The sequence below is a fragment of the Hypanus sabinus genome, chromosome 4 (genome assembly GCF_030144855.1).
Source record: "Hypanus sabinus isolate sHypSab1 chromosome 4, sHypSab1.hap1, whole genome shotgun sequence".
Classification (NCBI taxonomy): Eukaryota; Metazoa; Chordata; class Chondrichthyes; order Myliobatiformes; family Dasyatidae; genus Hypanus; species Hypanus sabinus.
In genome coordinates, this window is record NC_082709.1 from 51,792,043 (window position 1) to 51,813,594 (window position 21,552).

The 21,552-nt window shown below is 40.3% G+C and overlaps 1 protein-coding gene across 3 annotated transcripts in view; it reads left to right on the forward strand.

The window, feature by feature from the left end:
* Positions 1–21,552, forward strand: part of LOC132392757 (dynein regulatory complex protein 11-like) — a 185,850-nt gene that overhangs the window by 131,880 nt on the left and 32,418 nt on the right. For all 3 annotated transcript variants that reach the window (XM_059967073.1, XM_059967076.1, XM_059967074.1), the window contains exons 14-15: positions 1,066–1,173; positions 19,915–20,114. In XM_059967073.1, the coding sequence (XP_059823056.1) occupies positions 1,066–1,173; positions 19,915–20,114 (308 nt within the window). The remainder of the gene's footprint in view (positions 1–1,065; positions 1,174–19,914; positions 20,115–21,552) is intronic.

A 21,552-nucleotide genomic window follows, 5' to 3' on the forward strand; every position in this document is an offset into this window, starting at 1 on the left:
CCAATCCCACCCCTACCTGGCTTAACTTAACACACAATCCTTCCCCATTACTTTTGGATCCAGAAACAATGCTGGCATCAAACAAACAATAGAAGATTGAGAAGAAGGAAGTAAAAAGCATAATTTTTAAAGTGTGTACACATTTTACCACATATATGTATTCTTTATCCTGCATGTGGTAGAATGTGTAAACACTCTGAAAAATTATGATTACCTCATAGTTCTGTGTTCAATTCTCGGAGCTCTTGAGTTTAGAGTGCAGAGACTAACTAATGTTGTCATTTTATTAAATTCCACTTATTATATGAGGGAAGCCTATAGCATACAACCGTACAGCAGCAGAAATACACTGGTAACAATTGAGAGCTTATGATACTGAACTGCATTGCTCAGGTTCAGTTTGATTTAGAAATTTTGCTGTAGGTACTCAAGATTTTGTCAAAGACAATATCCACTGGGCCCATGAATGCTTAGCTTAATAAAATTAATACCATAGAAATAAAGCTATTTCCTTGAGTACATCTCTGATAGATTTAAGTGCAGGGCCATTGAATTGATTACCAGATTTAACGCAACGCTTTACAGCATGAGCTGCAGGATCAGATTTCAATTCCCACCACTGCCAGTTGGGAGTTTGTATGTCTTTCCTGTGATGATTTGTGCTTTGGTTTCCTCCTACATGCCGCAGATGCACAGTTAGGGTTAGGGTGGGTATACTATATTGGTTCTGGAAGCGTGGCAATACTTGTGTGCTGCCCTGCAAGTATTTGGTGCAAGCAATGGATTTCACTGCATCTTTGATTTGTACATGTGACAAATAAAGCTAATCTTTAACAATTGGGATGACTTCTTTCAGCCTTATGTCTCATCTTAAGTGCAAATATTCAGTAGAACATATAAAATTCATTTAAGTAGCTGGTATGAAAGATGCTTCTGTTCAAATGTGGTATTAGGCCACTTAATATCTCAAATAAGAACCTAAGGAAAGCATGATGATAAACTGACAAGATTATTTATTTGATCCAATTTTCATGGTTAGTTCTGTACCTCTTGTTTCATGTGTAGGTGAGTACAACTACCTGGGAACCACACTCCGGCAAACAGATATCGAGCCTATGCCTTCCCTCTTGGATGTGAAACAACTGATCACATTGTATGGGATTCTTCCCTTGGGTAAGGGCCTCATACGAGAAATAAGACTTTGATAAATATGTTTAATATTTAAATGTGGAAGAACTCGATCAGAATACACGTAGATCAGTATTTGTAATCTGTCAGAATGGAAGTCTGAATGATTCTGTTTTAAAGCAATATGTGTCTGTATAGTTATATTAACACTGGCCAATTGATACAAGTGATCCTGTTTACTTATATAATCCAAAACAATTTGATTGTCCTAAATCAGTTTCTGCAAGAAGATTGGGAGATTAGATATTAGATATCAGATTCAGAATTCTTTACTTTATAGAGTATACAAAACCTATAGTGAAATGTGTTGCTTGTGTCAACTACCAGCACAACCAAGAATGTACTGGGGGCGGCCTGCAAGTGTCACCTTTCCGCTGCCAACTTAACATGCCCACCATATTCAGTAGAACAACACAAGCAACAGCAACAGTAACACAACTACAAAACAACAGCAAAACAAGCCCATTTCCCACCTGCTCACACACACAATCAAGCCTCCAAACCCAAGACAGGCTGCCTCTGGATCTCTGACCTCCAGTCCCTGGTACTGCAGTCACAGACATCAGGCCTCCGACCTCTGGACACGCTGACCCTGGAGCTCTGACCTTTGGGCCTCAACTGTCTTTTGGGTTTCCACTTCAAAATATGTTGTTGAACTGAAACTTTCTGAAGTCCTAACAGCAGCATCATTATAATGCAACTTCCATCACTTCATTGCACAGCATTTGGAAACCCAACCCTGAAAGCCACAATCTTCATGGCAACTAGCACTGTTCCCTCTAAGCTACGCGTGTGCACGACCACACAATAACTGTAATACTCCCTTGCAGGTAGCCTCTGTTACCGCGCAGCTGGAGTTTTCTTTTTTATAATGTTTTATTAAAGTGCCATGCAGTTTTCAGACCATGTAAAATTTTCCTGCTTTGCGCAATAGTTGGTCTGCACAGCTGTAAAAAGAAAAATTAGAGGGAATGTTGGCAGCTAGCACCTAGACTACCATAAGGGAGAGGGTCTTGTTGCATCTTCTGCCAGTTAGGCTATCCTCTTGAAGTTGCCTGCCATATCAGTCACATACTTGTGCTACATAGGATGATCAAAGAGTCAAAAATAACTAGACATTAGTTATATTCTACATAGATTTTCATTGTCACTTTGAAAATGAACTGAACGCTTTGAGACATGTTCTTGCTTTGCTGCTGCTTGCGAGTTGGTTGGGGGAGCTTTGGGTTCTAACGTTTTGACTATCACTCATTCTTTGGGGCATGTCTGTGAAGAACAAGAATTTCAGGTATATGGTCCCAATTTCTCTGATATTAAATGCAACTATTGAACTATTGTATGAGCAGTCTTCAACGAGTGTTGGAGCTACTTTTAGAAATGCACTTTGAATGCTGCCGAATAAAGAATCAAACATAATGTCCCTTGTGTTTTTGTAAATGTCCAATAACAATCATTTTATTGACACAAGAAGCTCTGCAGATGCTGGAAATCTTGAGCAACACACACACCAACTGCTAGACAAATTCTGCAGGTCAGGCAACATCGTTGCAGGGAAATAAACAGTCAATGTTTTGGGCCAGGACCCTTCATCGGGACAATCATTTTATTAAGCTGTAAGTTCCAATTTCTGTTGCAAGGGAGTTAAAAATTGTTACACAATGATTGGCATCATAAGTTGTACATTTGATGCTGGCAAACCAACAGATGAGCCAATGTGATTTGAAACCAAAAGAACCTGGCCCAGTTTGGTGTTTAGTGCAATTTAATTGTATTACTGCTACAAAACAAATTTCATATCATGTAAGACAGTGATAAACCAGATTCTGATTCTAGAACTAATCACATATTCAGTTACAATAAGGAAAATCAAATGTCAATCATGTGGCATTTAATAAGCAGCACTAAGCAACATGATTTCTAGGTATGCCATTTTAATGAAGAACATAGCTGAGCAAAGTATGTGTCAGTAAATAAATGAGAAGAAATTACCGAAACACTTGATGGTAACCTTGAGCTTTGAGAAACAATTTGAACTCTATTGTGTTCCTCTACATTCCTTTTTAAATTAAGCTCTATGATGCAGAAACAAGTTTCCTCAAAGTATATTAACGACCTGTTGGAAAGATGCCATTCCCATAGTACACTGTTGCTTCCTTCCATCTGTGCAAGATTGAAAGCAGATCCTATGCACAGTAAACGGCAGTAATGGCTTATCCAAGTGTTTGACTGTATGTCAAGGTCAATAACAAGGTCAGAACGTGGCATCCAAATTTAACTGCCTTTGGCTGTGGCAGTTTTGAAGCAGTACAATTCTGTAATACAGGTACTGCTACAATGTTCATAGAGCATGGAAACAGGCCATTCAGTCCACTGTGTCCAGAGTGCTCAGTAAGTACTCATCCATATATTTCCACCTTTTAGCACTTAGCCCATAGCCTTCTATGTGTAGATAATTTATGTACTCATTTAAACACTTCTTTAAGACAGTGCATTGCAGGTATTCACCACTTTCTGCATGAAAAGGACCCCTCTGACTCCCTTTAAATCTCTTGCCTTTTGACTCTAAAAGTGTGTGTCCTTAAGTGTGTTCTCTTCTGATAAGGGGAAAGTTTCCTGCAATATACTACTAATCTACCATTTACTATCTAGACCACTCATAATTTTGTAAACCATAATCATGTCCCTTTTAACCTTTGTTCCAGGAAAAATAGACCTAGCCTCTCCAGTCTTTTCTCAAACTGAAACATTTCATCCTTGGCAACATCTTGGTGCAGTTTCTCTTAACCTTCTCTAGTGCTATCACATCCTTCTTATCATGTGGCGATCAGAAATGCTTAAGTACTCCAATGAGCTCTGACCAACTTTTTATAAAGTTGAAGGCCAGCTAAAGATGAACCTGCCGACTCTGCCACAGGTGGGGCAGAAGGTGTTTGAAACGTGGGTTTTGCATTGCTTTCAACTTTTTCATTGGGCTTCTATACGTTTGCTGTGATAAGACACGGGTTCCTTAAAGTCATTCTGAAAGTTCCTTCTACATTTTGAGCTGTGATTTCCATGTGTTGATGAGGGTATTGCACTTTGTCAAGGGGGCTTTGAGAAAAGTGTAGAATCTTTTGTTCTGTACACCTGGAATCTCTGGCTTTACAGTGCCTGATTCTGGATCAGGTATCAGTGACAAAATTTACCTGTCCATTGGAACTTAGTGAGTGTAATTAGAAGTTCAGATTTTGGCCTGGGACAAGATGGTAATGTCAGTTAATATCCTGTCACTGGATTGGGAGGATTTTCAGAGACAGTATTAGTAGTATTTCTGCAGTTCATTGAGGTGCCTGATCTAGGATAAATTTTTAGTCAGAAGCATACAGCAAAGTAAGGATTTCTGCTTTTCAATAGATTATGAGTTTTGATTAAGTGCTAGAGGACCTCAAAAAATTGTATCCAACTTCAGGAAAGGAGGTGCCTGATTACTTATTTATTTATTTGTTTGTTTATGAATTAATTGTTTCATCCATTCATTCGTTCATTTATTTAGTTAGCAATACAGCAAGCTGTAGGTCCTTCTGGCCCTTTGAGCCACGCTGCCCCAACAATCCCTGACAAACCCGATTAATCCTACCTAATCACAGGACAATTTACACTGACCAGTTAACCCACCCAGTATGTCTTTGAACTGTGGGAGGAAACAGGAAGACCTGGAGAAAACTCACCTATTCCATGGGGAGAACATACAGAGACTCCTTACAGAAAGGCTAGGAGTGGGGAAGGATAGCAGGGATCAATCAATAGAAAAGCTATTGCTGAGTCCTCCTTAATTTGCTCCTTCCAGCGGATAAAAACTATTCCCTGAATAGCTGTATGAACTGCCTCCATTTAAAGGCTCAGTGAATGTGATCTCCCCATTCAAGGTTGGAGCAGCTTTAACCACTTGTGCTTATCTGACCTCACAAAAACCTGCAAACACCATCAAATAAGGGGGACTGTTGAGCATTTTTCTCAAATGTACTTTAATCATCTGTAGAAATTCATTTACATCTCATAGCTTCTACACCATGTAATTGCAAGCCATGGTCCTTCCTATAACAGGCCCAACTTTAGTGCATATTTACGGTAAGGGAGCCATTCCCACAGGCCTTTCATGAAAACTATTTATTCATTAGATATTTCATTATACTTTTTCTTTAGTTTATTAGCTTTCTCTCAATGTGTAATGCTTTATAGAGCTTTTCAAACATAATTCTGAATTCCTAGAGCATTTGTATGTAAATATTTTGAATTTCTTCTTGAAGCTTTACTTCTTGCCTTAAGGAGATGCTGAGTAGAAATGTTGACCTGACTTCATAATTTTAGGCATTAGTACTCCAATTATCACAATTAATTATAATTAAATGAAGATATTTTCTTTTTTTTCCTTTCTACCAAGTTATATCCAGTAGAAATAAAATATCACAGCGTAGTCTACAACAGTTTGGTGTGACTGATAACACTGACAAGAGTTGTCAACTTTCTGGAAAAATGATTTGGCAGATGTCAGCCCTGCACATTTACTTCAGTATTAAACACAATAGCAAACAGATCAGAGCTCTGTATCCAGATCATGTCAACAGAAAACATATTTATAGAATTAGTTTCTTCTTTACTAACTAGTTTCTTGATTGCTTAGTTACTGTACATCAGTGAATTAGGAGTGGTAATTCAAGCAATACATCAGATTTCCATATAAGCTAAGAAGAATGAATTTTCTGTTCCTAATTGCCATCCTTCTGCAAAATCTTCATATTTAGATAGGAAGCATAGAATCAGGTTTGGTTATGAATCTACTCATGGATAAAGAAACTGCTAATAGTCACTGACTATATTGAAGGATGAAAAGTAAGAACATAAATAGTAGAAGCAGGTAGGGCCATTTGACCTGTTATACCTGCTCACCCATTCAGTAAGACCATGGTTGATCATGTATCTCCATGACCCTTTCCTACATTAACCCATCTTCCCCTGACTCAAGTCACATCCAAAACTCCTTTAATTTTCATCCTGAATACACTCAATGACTGATCTTCCTGCCTCTCCCCGAGAAGAAATTCTAACCGTTTACTGCTCTCTGTGTAAATGAAATCACTTCTCATCCCAATTCTACATGACCAAACAGCATTTGGACAGTGTGTGAAAGGAAAATTGGTAGGTGTCCAACTGTAAACCTTCATAGTTCTCCTTTAAAAAGGAGAGCATTGGGGAAGTAACAATTACCATATCATTATATGTTGAGTTAGCCAGTCAAGAGAAAGCAACAATGTGAGTAGAAATTTTAATATGCTCAGATTGGGTAAGGAATGTAAATACCTTGTGCTGGTTGTTTCACTTTATAAAGCCATGTTTGGCAAGTTAATCATAGCAGAATTAAACGTGGATAGACATGGCTTTGATGAGATTTCTTTCTCCCAACCACTCTTCAATTAATCCATAATTGCACACTAAGCATTTTTCAGTAATAATTCAGACACTCATTTGTGTCTAGGGAACTCTGACACAGCACAAGCAGTCATCTTCTGAAAAGTAGAAACAAGTAAAGAAAGTCAGCTAGAAAAAGAGCCACACAGTTATGCAGTTCATTTTTGCCATTGTTTATGATATGTAATATAGTTGAATATATGTAGTTTCATGGGACCTTAATACGTTTGCTTTAAGGGTTCCCAGGGTTGTGGGAAATGCTGTTTTCAAGGTTTTGGACTGAATTGTTGGAAGTTTTGATGTCTGTTTAAAAATAACAAAATTAAAACTTTGATAATGATATAGATTTCCTTCCTTTACTGTGTACTCATTGACTCACTGGTCTGAAATTCTAATACTAACTAATTATATTTTTGGAAAACAGTCCCCAAGGAGACATTGAATTGTGAGAGGGAAACAGAGTTTTAAAGGAAACAAGCGGGGGCAATAAGCATAATTTGTGTGCCACATTTCCCAATGAGAGAATGCATTGTGCATAATTAGGCATGGCAAGATCCAATAAAAAGAAGTTAGGTTTAAGTAGAGTGGACAGTGTGTGAGTAGGCCAGTGTTAGAGTGGGGAGTTGAGGGTTCTGCTCATTGAGGCTTTGGTGAGGAGAGGTGTAGGCTGTAGGTAGATTTTCTTTCATTATTTATTTATTCTTTCTTTCTTCTTGCACATTCAGAGAAGTGGGGGTGTGAAGCAGGATAGTGGAATGCTCCGTTTGTGAGATGTGGGAAGTTAGGGGGACCACCAGTGTTCCTGATGACCACATCCACAAGTAATTCAGGTTCCAGCAGAGGATGAGGCAGGATATACAGGGAGATAGCTGCATCAAAGGGGGGAGAGATGGCATTACTAGTCAGAGAAATTGTCATGGCAGTGCTCAGACAGGACAGACTGGAGAGCTGATCTAGTGAGGCTATATGGGTAGAACTGAGGAGTAAGAAAGGTATAACCTCATTAATAGGACCACCCAGCAGTGAAGCTATATAGAGAGATTGCAGCCTGTTGGAAGAAACAGAAAGTTGAGATAGTAGTTGATTTTAATTTTCCACATATCCACTGGAACTACCATACTGTAAAAGGGCTGGATGGGAAAGGCCTTGTCAAATGTGTTCAGGATTTTCTTTAATCAGTACACAGAGGGATATGATACTAGATCTATTAGGGAATAAGACAGGGCAGGTGACTGAAGTTTGTGTAGGGGAATCCTTTGCATGTAATGATCACAATGTCATCAGTTGTAAGATAATTGTGGAAAAGGATTGGTCTGCTCCTCAGGTTGAGATTCTAAATTGGTGGAAGGTCAATTTTGATGGTATTGGAAAGGATCTGACACATGTGGATTGGGACCAGAATATGAACTAGAATTGATTAGAGACATTAAGGTAAAAGAACCCTTGGGGCAAATCAAGTCAAGTCAAGTCAACTTTTATTGTCATTTCGACCATAACTGCTGGTACAGTTCATAGTAAAAATGAGACATTTTTCAGGACTATGGCTTACAAAAAGCTAGACTGAACTACGTAATTTAAAAAAAACAGAGAAAGCTATACTAGACTACAGACCTACACTGGACTGCATAAAGTACACAAAAACAGTACCGGCATTACAATAAATAATAAACAGGACAGTAGGGCAAGGTGTCAGTCCAGGCTTTGGGTATTGAGGAGTCTGATAGCTTGGGGGAAGAAACTGTTATATAGTCTGGCTGTAGGAGCCCTAATGCTTTGGAGCCTTTTCCCAGATGGCAGAAGGGAGAAGAGATTGTATGAGGGGTGCAAGGGGTCCTTCATAATGCTTTTTCATTTGCGGATGCAGTGTGTAGTGTAAATGTCTGTGATGGCAGGATGAGAGACCCCGATGATCTTCTCAGCTGACTTCACTATCCGCTACAGGGTCTTGCGATCCGAGATGGTGCAATTTCCGAATCAGGCAGTTATGCAGTTGCTCAGGACGCTCTCAATACAACCCCTGTAGAATGTGATGAGGATGGGGGGTGGGAGATGGACTTTCCTCAGTCTTCGCAAAAAGTAGAGACGCTGCTGGGCTTTCTTTGCTTTGGAGCTGGTGTTGAGGGACCTGGTGAGATTCTCTGTCAGGTGAACACCAAGAAATTTGGTGCTCTTTACGATCTCTACCGAGGCACCATCGATGTTCAGCAGGGAGTGGTCGCTCCATGCCCTCCTGAAGTTAACAACCATCTGTTCTGTTTTGTTCACATTAAGAGACAGGTTGCTGGCTCTGCACCAGTCTGTTAGTCGCTGCACCTCCTCTCTGTAAGCTGACTCGTCGTTCTTGCTGATGAGACGCACCACGGTGGTGTCATCGGTGAACTTGATGATATAGTTCGAGCTGTGTGTTGCAGCACAGTCGTGGGTCAGCAGAGTGAACAGCAGTGGACTGAGCACTGAACCCTGGGGAGCCCCCGTGCTCAGTGTGATAGTGTTGGAGATGCTGCTCCCGATCCGGATTAACTGAGGTCTCCCAGTCAGGAAGTCTAGGATCCAGTTGCAGAGGAGGATGTTCAGGCCCAATAGGCTCAGCTTTCCAATCAGTTTCTGAGGGATGATTGTGTTGAATGCTGAACTGAAGTCTATGAATAGCATCCGAGCGTTTGTGTCTTTTTTGTCCAGGTGGGTTAGCACCAGGTGGAGGGTAGTGGCAATGGTGTCATCTGTTGAGCTGTTGGGACGGTACATAAACTGCAGGGGGTCCAGTGAGGGGGGCAGTAGAGTCTTGATATGCCTCATGATGAGCCTCTCAAAACACTTCATGATGATGGATGTAAGTGCAACAGGACGGTAGTCATTTAGGTAGGACACTGAAGACTTCTTCAGCACGGGGATGATGGTGGCGGCTTTGAAGCACGTTGGAATGGTGGTGCTGCTCAGGGAGATGTTGAAGATGTCAGTGAGAACATCTGCTAGCTGGTCTGCACATCCTCTGAGCACTCTGCCAGGGATGTTGTCTGGTCCAGCAGCCTTCCGTGGGTTGACCCTGAACAGGGTTCTTCTCATGTCGGCCACGGAAAGACACAGCACCTGGTCATTCGCAGGAGGGGTGGGCTTCCTTGCTGCCACATCATTTTCCACCTCAAACCGGGCATAGAAGCTATTCAGCGCATCTGGGAGGGAGGCATCACCTGCACAGTCAGGTGACGTTGTCTTGTAATTGGTGATATCCTGAATGCCCTTCCACATGCGCTGCATGTTGCCGCTGTCCTGGAAGTAACTGTGGATTAGCTGGGCATGTGCACGCTTTGCCCCTCTGAAGGCTCAGGACAGTTTGGCCCTTGCTGTTGTTAAAGCTGCCTTGTTGCCTGATCTGAAGGTGGAGTCACGGGACCTCAGCAGCGCACGCACCTCTGCAGTCATCCATGGTGTCTGGTTGGCACGTTTAGTGATGGTCTTGGACAGAGTAACATCATCAATGCACTTGCTGATGTAGCTGGTCACTGATGCTGTGTTCTCCTCTAAGTTGGTAGAGTCGCCATTGGTTGTAGCCTCCCTGAACATGTGCCAGTCAGTGTTCTGAAAGCAGACTTGAAGAGCAGAGATGGCTCCTGCTAGCCAGGTTTTCACCTGCTTCCGAACTGGCCTGGAGCGCCTGATGAGTGGTCTATATGCTGGGATTAGCATAACAGAGATGTGGTCTGAGTATCTGAGGTGGGGGTGGGGCTCTGCCTGGTACACGTCGGGAATGTTTGTGTAAACCAGGTCCAATGCGTTCTCCCCCCTCATTGCAAAGTCCACATACTGTTTGAATTTGGAGAGCAATGACTTAAGTTTCGTGTCGTTAAAATCACCGGTGACAATAAACAGACCATCAGGATGTGGTTTCTGCAGTTTGCTAATAGCCCCATACAGTTCACAGAGCGCCTCCTTAGCATTAGCGCTGGGGGGAATGTAGACACCGAATATAAGGACAGAGGTGAATTCCCGTGGCAAATAAAATGGTCTGCATCGAACTGCCACAAACTCCAATAATGATGAGTAGTGTCTGGAAACCAGCACAGAGTTCTTACACCATTCCATGTCAATATAAACACAGACACCGCCACTGCGAACCTTACCGGAGACAGCTCCATCTCTGTCCAAACAAAACAAAGCTAGCCCATCTAGCTGGATGGCAACGTCTGAAATCCCATCAGTGAGCCATGTCTCTGTGAAGATATACGCAGAGCAAACTCTGTACTACCGCCGAGTATTACGTTGGAGTCGGATGTAGTCCATTTTATTGTTCAGGGAGCGGACATTGGAGAGCAGGATGGACGGGAGAGCCAGCCAGCTAGGGTTTGCTTTTAGCCTGGCACGGACCCCTGCCCGTTTGCCTCGCTTCTGATTCCTCGCACTTCACTTTTGACGTCTCCATCTCTGGCTACCGACATCAGGCAAGTCCAAGGATTGTAAGCCCGTTCCCCTCAGCAAGCCGACGTCGCGTAATTCAGCCAGCAGATCTTTGTGGAGGTTTGTTTTTGGGCGATCTCTGTATTGTAGTAGTATCTGGCGATGGTAGATAGCTGCTCTATTATGCATGTGCCTTAATCGAAAATTGTGTATCAAACTTAAAATAGAAAATTAAAGTAACACCAGGTCTGAAAGACCGCTGCTGCCGTGCCATGCCGCCTCATGTAAAGGAAGGAATTGATCATGATATGATCAAGTTCACCCTGAAATTTGTGAAGGAAAGCTAAAGTGAGATATATCAGTATTATAGTGGAGTAAAGGTAATTACAGAGGCATGAGAGTGGAGCTGGCCAGAATTGATTGAAAAAAAAGTACTGACAAGAATGATGCAATAGCTAGTATTTCTGGAAGCAATTCGGCAGGCACAGGATATATACGTCCCAAAGCAGAAGAAGTATTCTAAAAGAAAGTTGACACAACCATGTCTAAGAAGAGAAGTCAAAGCCAAAGAGAGGGCATATAATAGAGCAAAATTTAGTGGGAAGTTACAAGATTGGGAAGATTTAAAAACCAACAGAAAACTAAAAAATCATTAAGCAGTTTTCTGAAATACAGAAGTAACCTAGCCAATAATATTAAAGAGGATGCCAAAGGTTTATTTAGATATATGAAGTGTAAAAAAGAGACGAGAGTGGATATTGGACTGTTGGAAAATGATGTTGAAGAGGTAGTATTGGGGGACAACAAAATGGCGAACAAACTAAATCAGTATTTTGCAACACTCTTCATTGGAAGACACTAGCAATATGGTGGAAGTTCCAAGTGTCAGGGGTCATGAAGTGTGTGATGTTGCCGTAACTAGACAGAACGTTCTTGGGAAGTGAAAGGTCTGAAGGTAGATAAGTCACTTGCACCTGACGGTGTACACTTCAGGGTTCCGAAAGAGGTGGCCGAAGAGATCGTGGAAAGCATTAATAATGATTGTTTAAGAATCACAAGATTCTGGAATGGTTCCGGATGACTAAAAGATTGCAATTGTCACTCCACTCTTCAAGAAGGGAGAGAAGCAGAAGAAAGGAAACAAAAAGCCAGTTAGTCTCATCTCAGTAGTTTGGAAGATGTTGGAGGTGATTATTAAGGATGAGGTCTCAGGGTACTTGGATGTACATAATAAAATAGGCTGTAGTCAGCATGGTTTCCTCAAGGGAAAATCTTGCCTGACAAATCTGTTGGAGTTTTTTAAAGAAATAACAAGCAAGATAGACGAAGGAGAATCGGTTGATGTTGTGTACTTGGATTTTCAGAAGGCCTTTGACAAGTTGCCACACATGAATGAGGCTGCTTAACAAGCTATGAGTCCATAGTGTTATAGGACATATTCTAGCTCGGATAAAACAGTGGCTAATTGGCAGGAGGCAAAGAGTGGGAATAAAGGGAGCCCAGTGGCCAGTAGTGTTCCACAGGGGTCTGTGTTGGGACCAATTCACTTTACATTACATATCAATGATTTGAATGATGGAATCAATGGCTTTGTTGCAAAGCTTGCAGACAATAAGTTTTAGTGGAGGGGCAGGTAGTTTTGCGGAAGTAGCGAGGCTACAGAAGAACTTAGACAGATTAGGAGAATGGGCAAAGAAATGGCAGATGGATACAGAGTCGGGAAATGTTTGGTCATGCACTATGGTAGAATAAATGAAAGGGGTGAATATTTTCTAAAATAAAAAGAACAGGCACAAAGAGACTTGGGAAGTCTTGTGCAGGATTCCCTAAAGGTTAATTTTCAGGTTGAGTCTGTAGTGAGTAAGGAAAATGCAATACTAGCATTCATTTCAAAAGGACTAGAATATAAAAGCAAGGATGTAATGTTGAGACTTCATAAAACACTGGCGAGGTCTCACTTGGAGTATTGTGAGCAGTTTTGGGTCCTTATTTTATAAAACGATGTGCTGACATTGGAGAGGGTTCAAAGGAGGTTCACGAAAATGATTCCAGGATTGATTGGCTTGTCATATGAACAGCGTTTGATGACTCTGGGCCTGTATTCTCTAGAATGAGGGATGACCTCAGTGAAACCTATCGAATGATAGAAGGCCTTGATAGAGTGGATGTTGAGAGGATTTCCTATGGTGGGGGAATCTAAGATCAGAGAACACAGCCTCAGAATAGAAGGGTGTCATTTTAGAATGGAGATGAGGAGGAATTTCTTTAGCCAGAGAGTGGTGAATCTGCACGATTCTTTGACGTAGGCAGCGGTAGAGGCCAAGTCTTTATGTATATTTAAGGCAGAAATTGATAGATTCTTGAATGGTCAGGGCATGCAGGGATACGGGGAGAAGGCCTGAGAATGGGGATGAGAGGAAAATTGGATAGGCCATGATGATATGGCTGATGGAGCAGGCTCAATGAATCAAATAGCCTATTTTTGCTCCTATATCTATGATCTTATGGAATCATGGGAAAGACTTAACTTTTCCGAAATTCTTAACTCTTGGGAGCCTATAAAGGAATTCCATTTTACCTTTGTGATGCACCATCAATAACTCTCGGGGACAGGAAGTGAACGATAGGCTTTTATTAGCAGCAAAAAGGGAGCACGGCATCTTGGAGACTGAGGGAGGAGCAGTGCCCCAATCGCCTTTATACAGGGGTCTGTGGGAGGAGCCACAGGAGTAGTTAGCAGAGGGGCGTGTCCAGACAGGTACACATAGTTTACCACACTTTGGAATTCAGCTTTTTGATCCATGTTCGGACAACTGTGATGAGGTCTGGAGCTGAGCTGACTTTTCAAAACTAAAATTATGCATCTTTTATTATATTATTGGTAAAAACCTGATAGCACTGTGGATGATAGGCAGTATCGTTTTTCTCAAAATGCATATGTTTATTTCTATCCATAACCAAGCTAATACCCTTAAATTTCACAATTAAAATAAAACCTGGCAATATTTTCTTCCACATTAACCTGATATTCATTTGGAAGGCTATTATTTGTTTGAAATATGTTAACACTTACTTCTAGTTAAGGGTTATCAGCAAATGAATTGTTTTATTTTCCTTTGGAGTGACAATAGCTGAATGGGGACATGAAGTAAGTTTTTAAGATGATGAGTGCTATAAATAGACTAGACAGCTTGCACCTTTTACACAGGATCAAAATTTCTTTTATAAGAGAACATTTGTTTAAGGTCAGAGGCAGTAAGTTCGAGGGAGATGTGAAGGAAGAATTTTTATCCAGAGAGTGGTGCAGTGCCAGGGGTGGTAGTAGAGACAATGACAATAGATATATTTAAAAGGTTCTTAGAAAGGTATGCATACATGCAAAGAACAGAGGAATATCTACATGGTGTAGACCTAAGGGATTAGTTTAGTTAGGCATTTAATTAGTTCAACATAACATTATGAGCTGAAGGGCCTGTTGCTATTCTGTACTGTTTTATTTTTTATGTTCGAGATATAGCAAGCATTGTTGATATACATTTAAAAGATAGAGTCATAGAGAGTTACAGCACAGTAACAGGCCCTTCAGCCCATGCATTCTGTACGGAATCATTGCCTATTTGAATGTTGTAATCAAAATCACATCCACCTTTTGCACTGCCAGCTCTTTCCACCTTGTCAGAACTCTCTGACTGAAGACATGAACCAAAACTGATCATAATAGTGAGCTCAGGGAAAACAAGATTCAGAGTAATGTATTATGCTCTGTAATATGTCTTGCAAACTTATCCAGCTCTCTAGCTCCATTTCAACCAATAAGTGGTTTCTTAAAGCCAAACTTGTTGATCTAAATTTTAGATACCTGTCCTAATATCATTGGTGAGTATGATTATTTTGATATTCTCAACCTCCTTTACCATGGATGGTAGTCTTTGTTATTTTTCTGACCATACATTTTGTTTCAGTGGATAAGGTGATGCAAAGGAGTAGCAACCAGAGTTTTGGACATTTGATCCAGAGATGAGTATTCCACCAAATCAGCTGGTGTCTTTAAAGTAACTGATATTGTTTTTTAAAAAGAAATATCAAATTAATGATTTCATAAAGATCTATATGGTCCATTAACACCCTTCAGAGAAAGAAGTGTTTCATTCTGGTCTACATGTGACTGCAGTGTGGTTGACTTTTACCTCCTTCCTCGGTCAGATAGGGATGAACAATAATGCCATCAATGCCCGTATTTTTAAAGAAATTTTATAAAGTCATACTTCACATTATGATCTTTTACCCTCCTTCATAGCTACTTTTTATCTTGTTTAATAACTCAAACAGTGGAGAAGCTTGAAGACTTTTTGACTGATTTTGGGAGGAAAATAGTAAAAATGTAATGGTTCCTTAAGATTGTCATAGCTGGAGCTGGTAGTGGGGATCAGCTTCCATTGCCTATTAAATGTTCCCAATGGGATACGTCTCAAGTAGCCTCTGACAATCAAGAGTAGCTTCAGGCCTTCACGTGTGGCTTAGCTGCTAAGCTAGTGGAAACATTTCTACTGGCAGGAGAAGGGGCAAAGGCACATTAAAACCAGTCACTTCAGACAGATGGGGCTTGTCGTCTGTGTTTGGCAGCTCATCTAGCGGAAGAAAAACTCTGATCTCAAACCTGCCTCTGCCTTGCAGCTATATCCACTTATGGGGAAGGCTTGGGGAGTAAACCCTGTTGAAAAATCCAGAGCTGGAGTCACTAAGGCAGTCCTGTGTTGAGTTCAACACTGACTGGCAGCTCCTGTGATGCCACTGGTGCCACATGGTCCCTGCCATTCCTTTGATGCATCAGCTGTATGGAGAGAGAGTGCATGCTACGCAGGTGACAGCTTGCTCTCCATATCGCACAGCCCTGCATTTGCGAATAATGTAGACTGCTGAGACGCAATATCTACCGTCAACCCCAAACAGCGGAGGCCCTTTTATGTAAACGGTTATAGTAGTGCAAGTGGAATAGGTTTCTACCACAGTGTTATTGAGAATTAAATAATTTATTAGTATCACTTGCATTTATTTACTTCTTTCAAAATTCCCTTTGTTATCTTCATTGAATGTTGAATTTCTAGTGAAAATATTTTTCATTGACTTTAGTTCTGTAATGTAATCTTCTTTAACATAAGATACTGTAGCTGTTTGCTAAGCATCCAGTAAGTGCATACTGAAACAAGAGAGCTTAAAATGGGAATGGTTAATTCCCAGTGCCTACTCTCAGTGTTAGCAATACACAATTAACGGAAACCAATCATGACACACAATGGCTTTGGCAGAAAGCATGCTAATAATTCATTCATAATTCAAGGTTGGATATCCCACAGTGTCTCCATTGGGAATGCCAACTATATTATGGAAAACAGCCAGTACATTTTTCACTTTCTGATCATTTCAGTTAAAAAGTCAATGGAGAATTGAGATATCTAATTTTTTTTCTTCATAATGATAAGAAAAAAAACAGCAAATCTGTGTTGATCTAATTATTATTAGGTTACAGAGAAGCATCCAGCAGAACTCCAAAAGTGACTTTGTTTCATGCTTATCTGGATGTGAGGCAATACCTAATCCAAATTTTTCACAAACTGTACATGTATTGACTTTGAGTGGAAACATTCGCAACTCTCCCCCCACAGTCCACTGTCCAATCCAATTGGAGGCTCCTATTTGCTATCTCAAATAAAATTCAAGAAGAAGAGTGGTTTAAGCCTTAAAGCTGCCTTGATGAATAATGAAAAACAAATGGGTTCTCTAGTTATAAAAACAACACACTCCAAAGCTCCCATGTCATAACTCACATATTTTTAGGGCAGGCAGGGCAAATAACGAAAAGAACATATGGAAGAAATCATCCAGATTAGTGCTTTTCCCTGGCAAGATATTCTGTTTGATGGCCTAACTGAACACCCCAGCAGGTGCAGGTTGAAAAGTCATTTGTATTTTAACATCCATTACAATACAGAGTGGAAAATTATACCACTCTTTGTCAATGCAATGTCATTCAATTCATCTGTCCATCCCAGCTAGTTTTTTCTAAACAATAATTTTCAGGTGAAATGTGTTGGTGCTCAGAGGGACATGGGTGCCCTTATATGTATATCACTGAAAGGTCTCAGTCTGAGATGTCATCTGTTTATTTTCTTCCATAAATGCTGCCATACCTAAATGCTTACAGCATTTTGTGTGTGTTGCTTCAGATTTCCAGCATCTACAGTTCCTCATGTATAATCACTAAAAGTTCATGTGCAGATTAAACAGATCATTTGATATTTTGTTAATTTTAGACAATTGAGCAGTGATCTCAGCGAAATATGCAGCCTAAGTACATAACTTGACTGTGTAGGTACAAATACGTTTCCCCTGGCTGAGGCATCTGAAATGAGGGCTCACTGTCAAAATTTAAGAAATTACTTTTTGAGATAGAGGCGAGAAGAAATTCTGGAATCCAGAATTCCTTGCTTAGGAGGCTCAGTCATTGAGAGAGCGATTCATTGATTTAGTGATTTGGTTCAGGAAAATGACACTGAGACAAAAGCTCAGCCCTGAATTATTCAAAGATGATGCAGTGAGTTACAGGTGGCCTACCCCTGCTTCTATTCATTATATTCTTGTCATATTGTAAGGTCTCTGGAAATCTCTTTTTCTTTCTCTTAAGCATAACTGAAATATCAAGTGTTTCCACAGAACTAGTTTTCCATCCCAAACTTCACCTTGTGAGCTTAGAATGGAAACTTTAATATTTCTATAAAAAAGAGAGCCAGAAGTATGACCTTGAAGTTCCTGCTCTTATAAATTTGGAATAGGGATAAACCTTTAGTTTGTTTCTGTCTTTTATTGGATTATGGATGGCCTGTACCTTAAATTCATTCACTGTCCTTTAATCCTTCTCTTTTGATACCATCTGTTTTGAAATTATTTGCACAGGATACAGAGCATTTTTGGGAAATCATAAGCAGATTCCACAGACCTATTTATGGATTAAATGCTTCTCGATATATGTTTTGAATACAGTTTTTTTTTCTTTTTTGTTTCCTTCATTCCTAGTTCTAACTAAGATTTTGCCAAGTTGTTCTAAATTCTCTGCCAGAGATAATGGACTGACTTTAACTACCTAGTCCCCTAAATCTTCCACAAATCTCCATTCTATTTTTTTTGTATTTCAGATCTTAATGTTGAAAATGTCAATGCAAATTGACAGTGGTTCTCTGCAGATTACAGATGAGGAGGTGCTTGCTGTCTTGAGGCAAATTAGGGTGGATAATTCCTCGGGACCTAACAAGATGTTCCCTTGAACCCTGTGGGAGGCAAATGAAGAAATTGCAGGGATCTAGAAGAGATATTTAAATCATTCTTAGCAACAGGTGTGGTACTGGAGGATTGGAGGATAGCTAATGTTGTTCCACTATTTAAGAAAGGCTCAAAAAATAAACCAGAAAATATAGGTCAGTGAGCCTGACATCAGTAGTGGGAAAGTTATCGGAAGGTATTCTATGGGTCCAGATATATGAGTAATTGGATAGACATGGACTGATTAGGGATAGTCAGCATGACTTTCTTTGCAGAATGTCATGTCTAACCAGTTTTATAGAGTTTTTTGAGGATGTTACCAGGAAAGTTGATGACCAGGCAGTGGATGTTACCTACATGGATTTCAGCAAGGCATTTGACAAGGTCCTCATGGGAGGTTGGTCAAGAAGGTTCAATTGCTCTGCCTTCAAGATGAGGTAGTAAATTGGATTAGATATTGGCTTTGTGGGAGAGGCCAGAGATTAGCAGTAGATGGTGGCCTCTCTGACTGGAGGCCTGTGACTAGTGGACTGCCACTAGTGGATCGGTGCTGTGTCTATTGTTGTTTGTCATCTATCTCAACCATCTTGATGATAATGTGGTTAACTGGATTAGCAAATTTGCGATGACACCAAGATTGCAGGTGTAGTGAACAGCAAGAAAGACCATCATGGCTTGCAGCTGGATCTGAACGAGCTGGAAAAATGGGCTGAAAAATGGCAGATGGAAATTACTGCAGGCAAGTGCAAGGTGTTGCACTTTGGGAGACGAACCAGAGTAGGTCTTACACAGTGGGACAATGAGAAGTGCAGTTGAACAAAGGGATCTGGGAATACAGATCTATTAATTCATTCAAAGTGGTGGCACAGGTAGGGTCATAAAGAAAGGTTTTGGCACATTGGCCCTCATAAATCAATGTATTGAGTACAAGAAATGGATGTTCTGTTGAAGTTGTATAAGACATTTGGAGTATTGTATGCTGTTTTGCTCATCTACCTACAGGAGAGATGTAAGTAAGTAAGGTTGAAAGAGTACAGAGAAAATTTGCAAGATTTTACCAGGACTGAAGGACCTGAGTTGTAAGGAAATGTTGAAAAGGTTAGGACTTTATTCCTTGTAAGACAGAAAATTGAGGAGAGGTTTGATAAAGGCATACAAAATTATGAGGGGTATAGATGGAGTAAATGCAAGCAGGCTTGTTCCACTAACGTTAGGTGAGATTACAATTAGAGGTCATGGTTTATGGGTTAAAGGTGAAAAGTTTAAGGGGATCTTCTTCACTCAGTGGGTTGTGAGAGTGTGGAACAAGCTGCTAGTACAAATGGTGCATGCAAGCTTGATTTCAACGTTTAAGAGAAGTTTGGATAGGTATGTGGATGGGCGGGATATGGAGGGCTATGGTCCAGGTGCAGGTCAATGGGAGTAGGCAGCTTAGATGATTGGGCACAGACTAGATGGTCTGAAGGGCCTGTTTCTGTGTTGTATCTTTTAATGACTCTAAATTAAATTTAATGGCTGAAACAGATCTACACTTGGAGTAAACATTCTCTAATAAAGACTGAATTCCTTTTGCAGGTTCACAAGCTGTCCATGAGAAAGCTCCTATAGTGAAGTCTTTGTTACTGGCAGGACCATCTGGAGTTGGAAAGAAAATGTTGGTCCATGCTCTTTGCACAGAAACCGGAGCCAACCTTTTCAATTTGTCCTCTCAGAACATTGCAGGAAAATATCCAGGCAAGAGTGGTCTCCAAATGATGATCCATTTAGTTTTCAAGGTAGTGTTTCACATATATACAAAAGAAGGGTTGGTTCTATTGAATATATATAATATTAATTTTGAAAAACAATGTGCTCTGGTTTTCCACCATAGTTTGTAGTATGTGAGGCTTTACTTGTGGGTTGATGGTCTCTTAAAGTGTATCTATTGGGTTTAACATTGATTCAAGAGTTATTCCGGACTTTAATTTTTCTCTGTCTCTAAATAACATTTTCACATATTTTATCTGTATCATGTTTTTATCTTTCACTGGGGAGATAAATTTTGCTGGGTCACAGTTCCAAAGACTCCAGTCAATATTTCTCACCACATTTGAGAACATTTCTTCATCCCAAATTCAGAAATTCCAAATTCTCAGCATCTGGATAGCAGTATAACAATTTGAAGAAAATAAATTAATATACAAGAGTGACAGGCTGTTAAGTGGGGGAAAAATTGAGGGAAATAAGTAGGGAATTCAGAACACTGAATTCTCAAAATGTTCTCTTCCCAATTCCAAATAACGAATCAGTTGTCAAATTTGATTTCCCCTAGAAATCACAATCACAATGGGGTACACAATAGGTGATAGGTGGTTGTTTTAAAATTTGTGAGCAAAATCATAAATATTTTATGATATTTACCCCATGGACTTTTTCGGATGAGACTAATTATGTTCCTTTCGAATCTGAACTGACCTGCCCATTCTTATCCAGGATCACAACGCAATATCACAATGTGCATGCATTCGATCTAGTATTACAGGGCCCCATATGACTGCAAAATATGTAATGGTGCCCTTATTTAGTTGTGTTTCTCAAAAAGTAACAAATAAGGGATGAGCTCAAGGACATTTTCTTTTTGCAAAACTGATCTAACCCTTTGCAACACATATCAGTGGATCCTATTAGGATCAGAATTGGTAGCAAGTTTCCTGACAAACAACTTTGTGTCTTTTGATTCCAAGCAGGAGTAAGTGGCACCTTGTGCACTGAGTCTTGCCAACAATGCTGGTTTCCCTGTGATACTGCCAACCATCAACCATAATAATGTTCTTATAATAGCTGCCCCTGAGAACTCAGATCTATTCAAGATTAAAATGAGTTTCGACTTCCTAAATATGCAGGAGGTCATCATGGATCATGAGAATCCTTTTCTGAAGGCCACTTTAATGTTTCCTGGCAGTTCTCATGACTCAATCCTGTAGTAAGTTATTGACTTCCTCACTCCCCAAAGCCTGTCCACCATCTACAAGGCTTAAGTCAGGAATATGACAGAAAACTCTCTGTTTGCTTGGATGGGTGCAGCTTCAACAACATTCAAGGAACTTGAAACCATACAGAACATAGCAACCTGCTTGATTAGTATCCCATGCACAACCATTCACTTACTCCACCACTGGGGCACAATGGCAGCATAGTGTATACAATGCTTAAGATGCACTGCAGCAACTTACC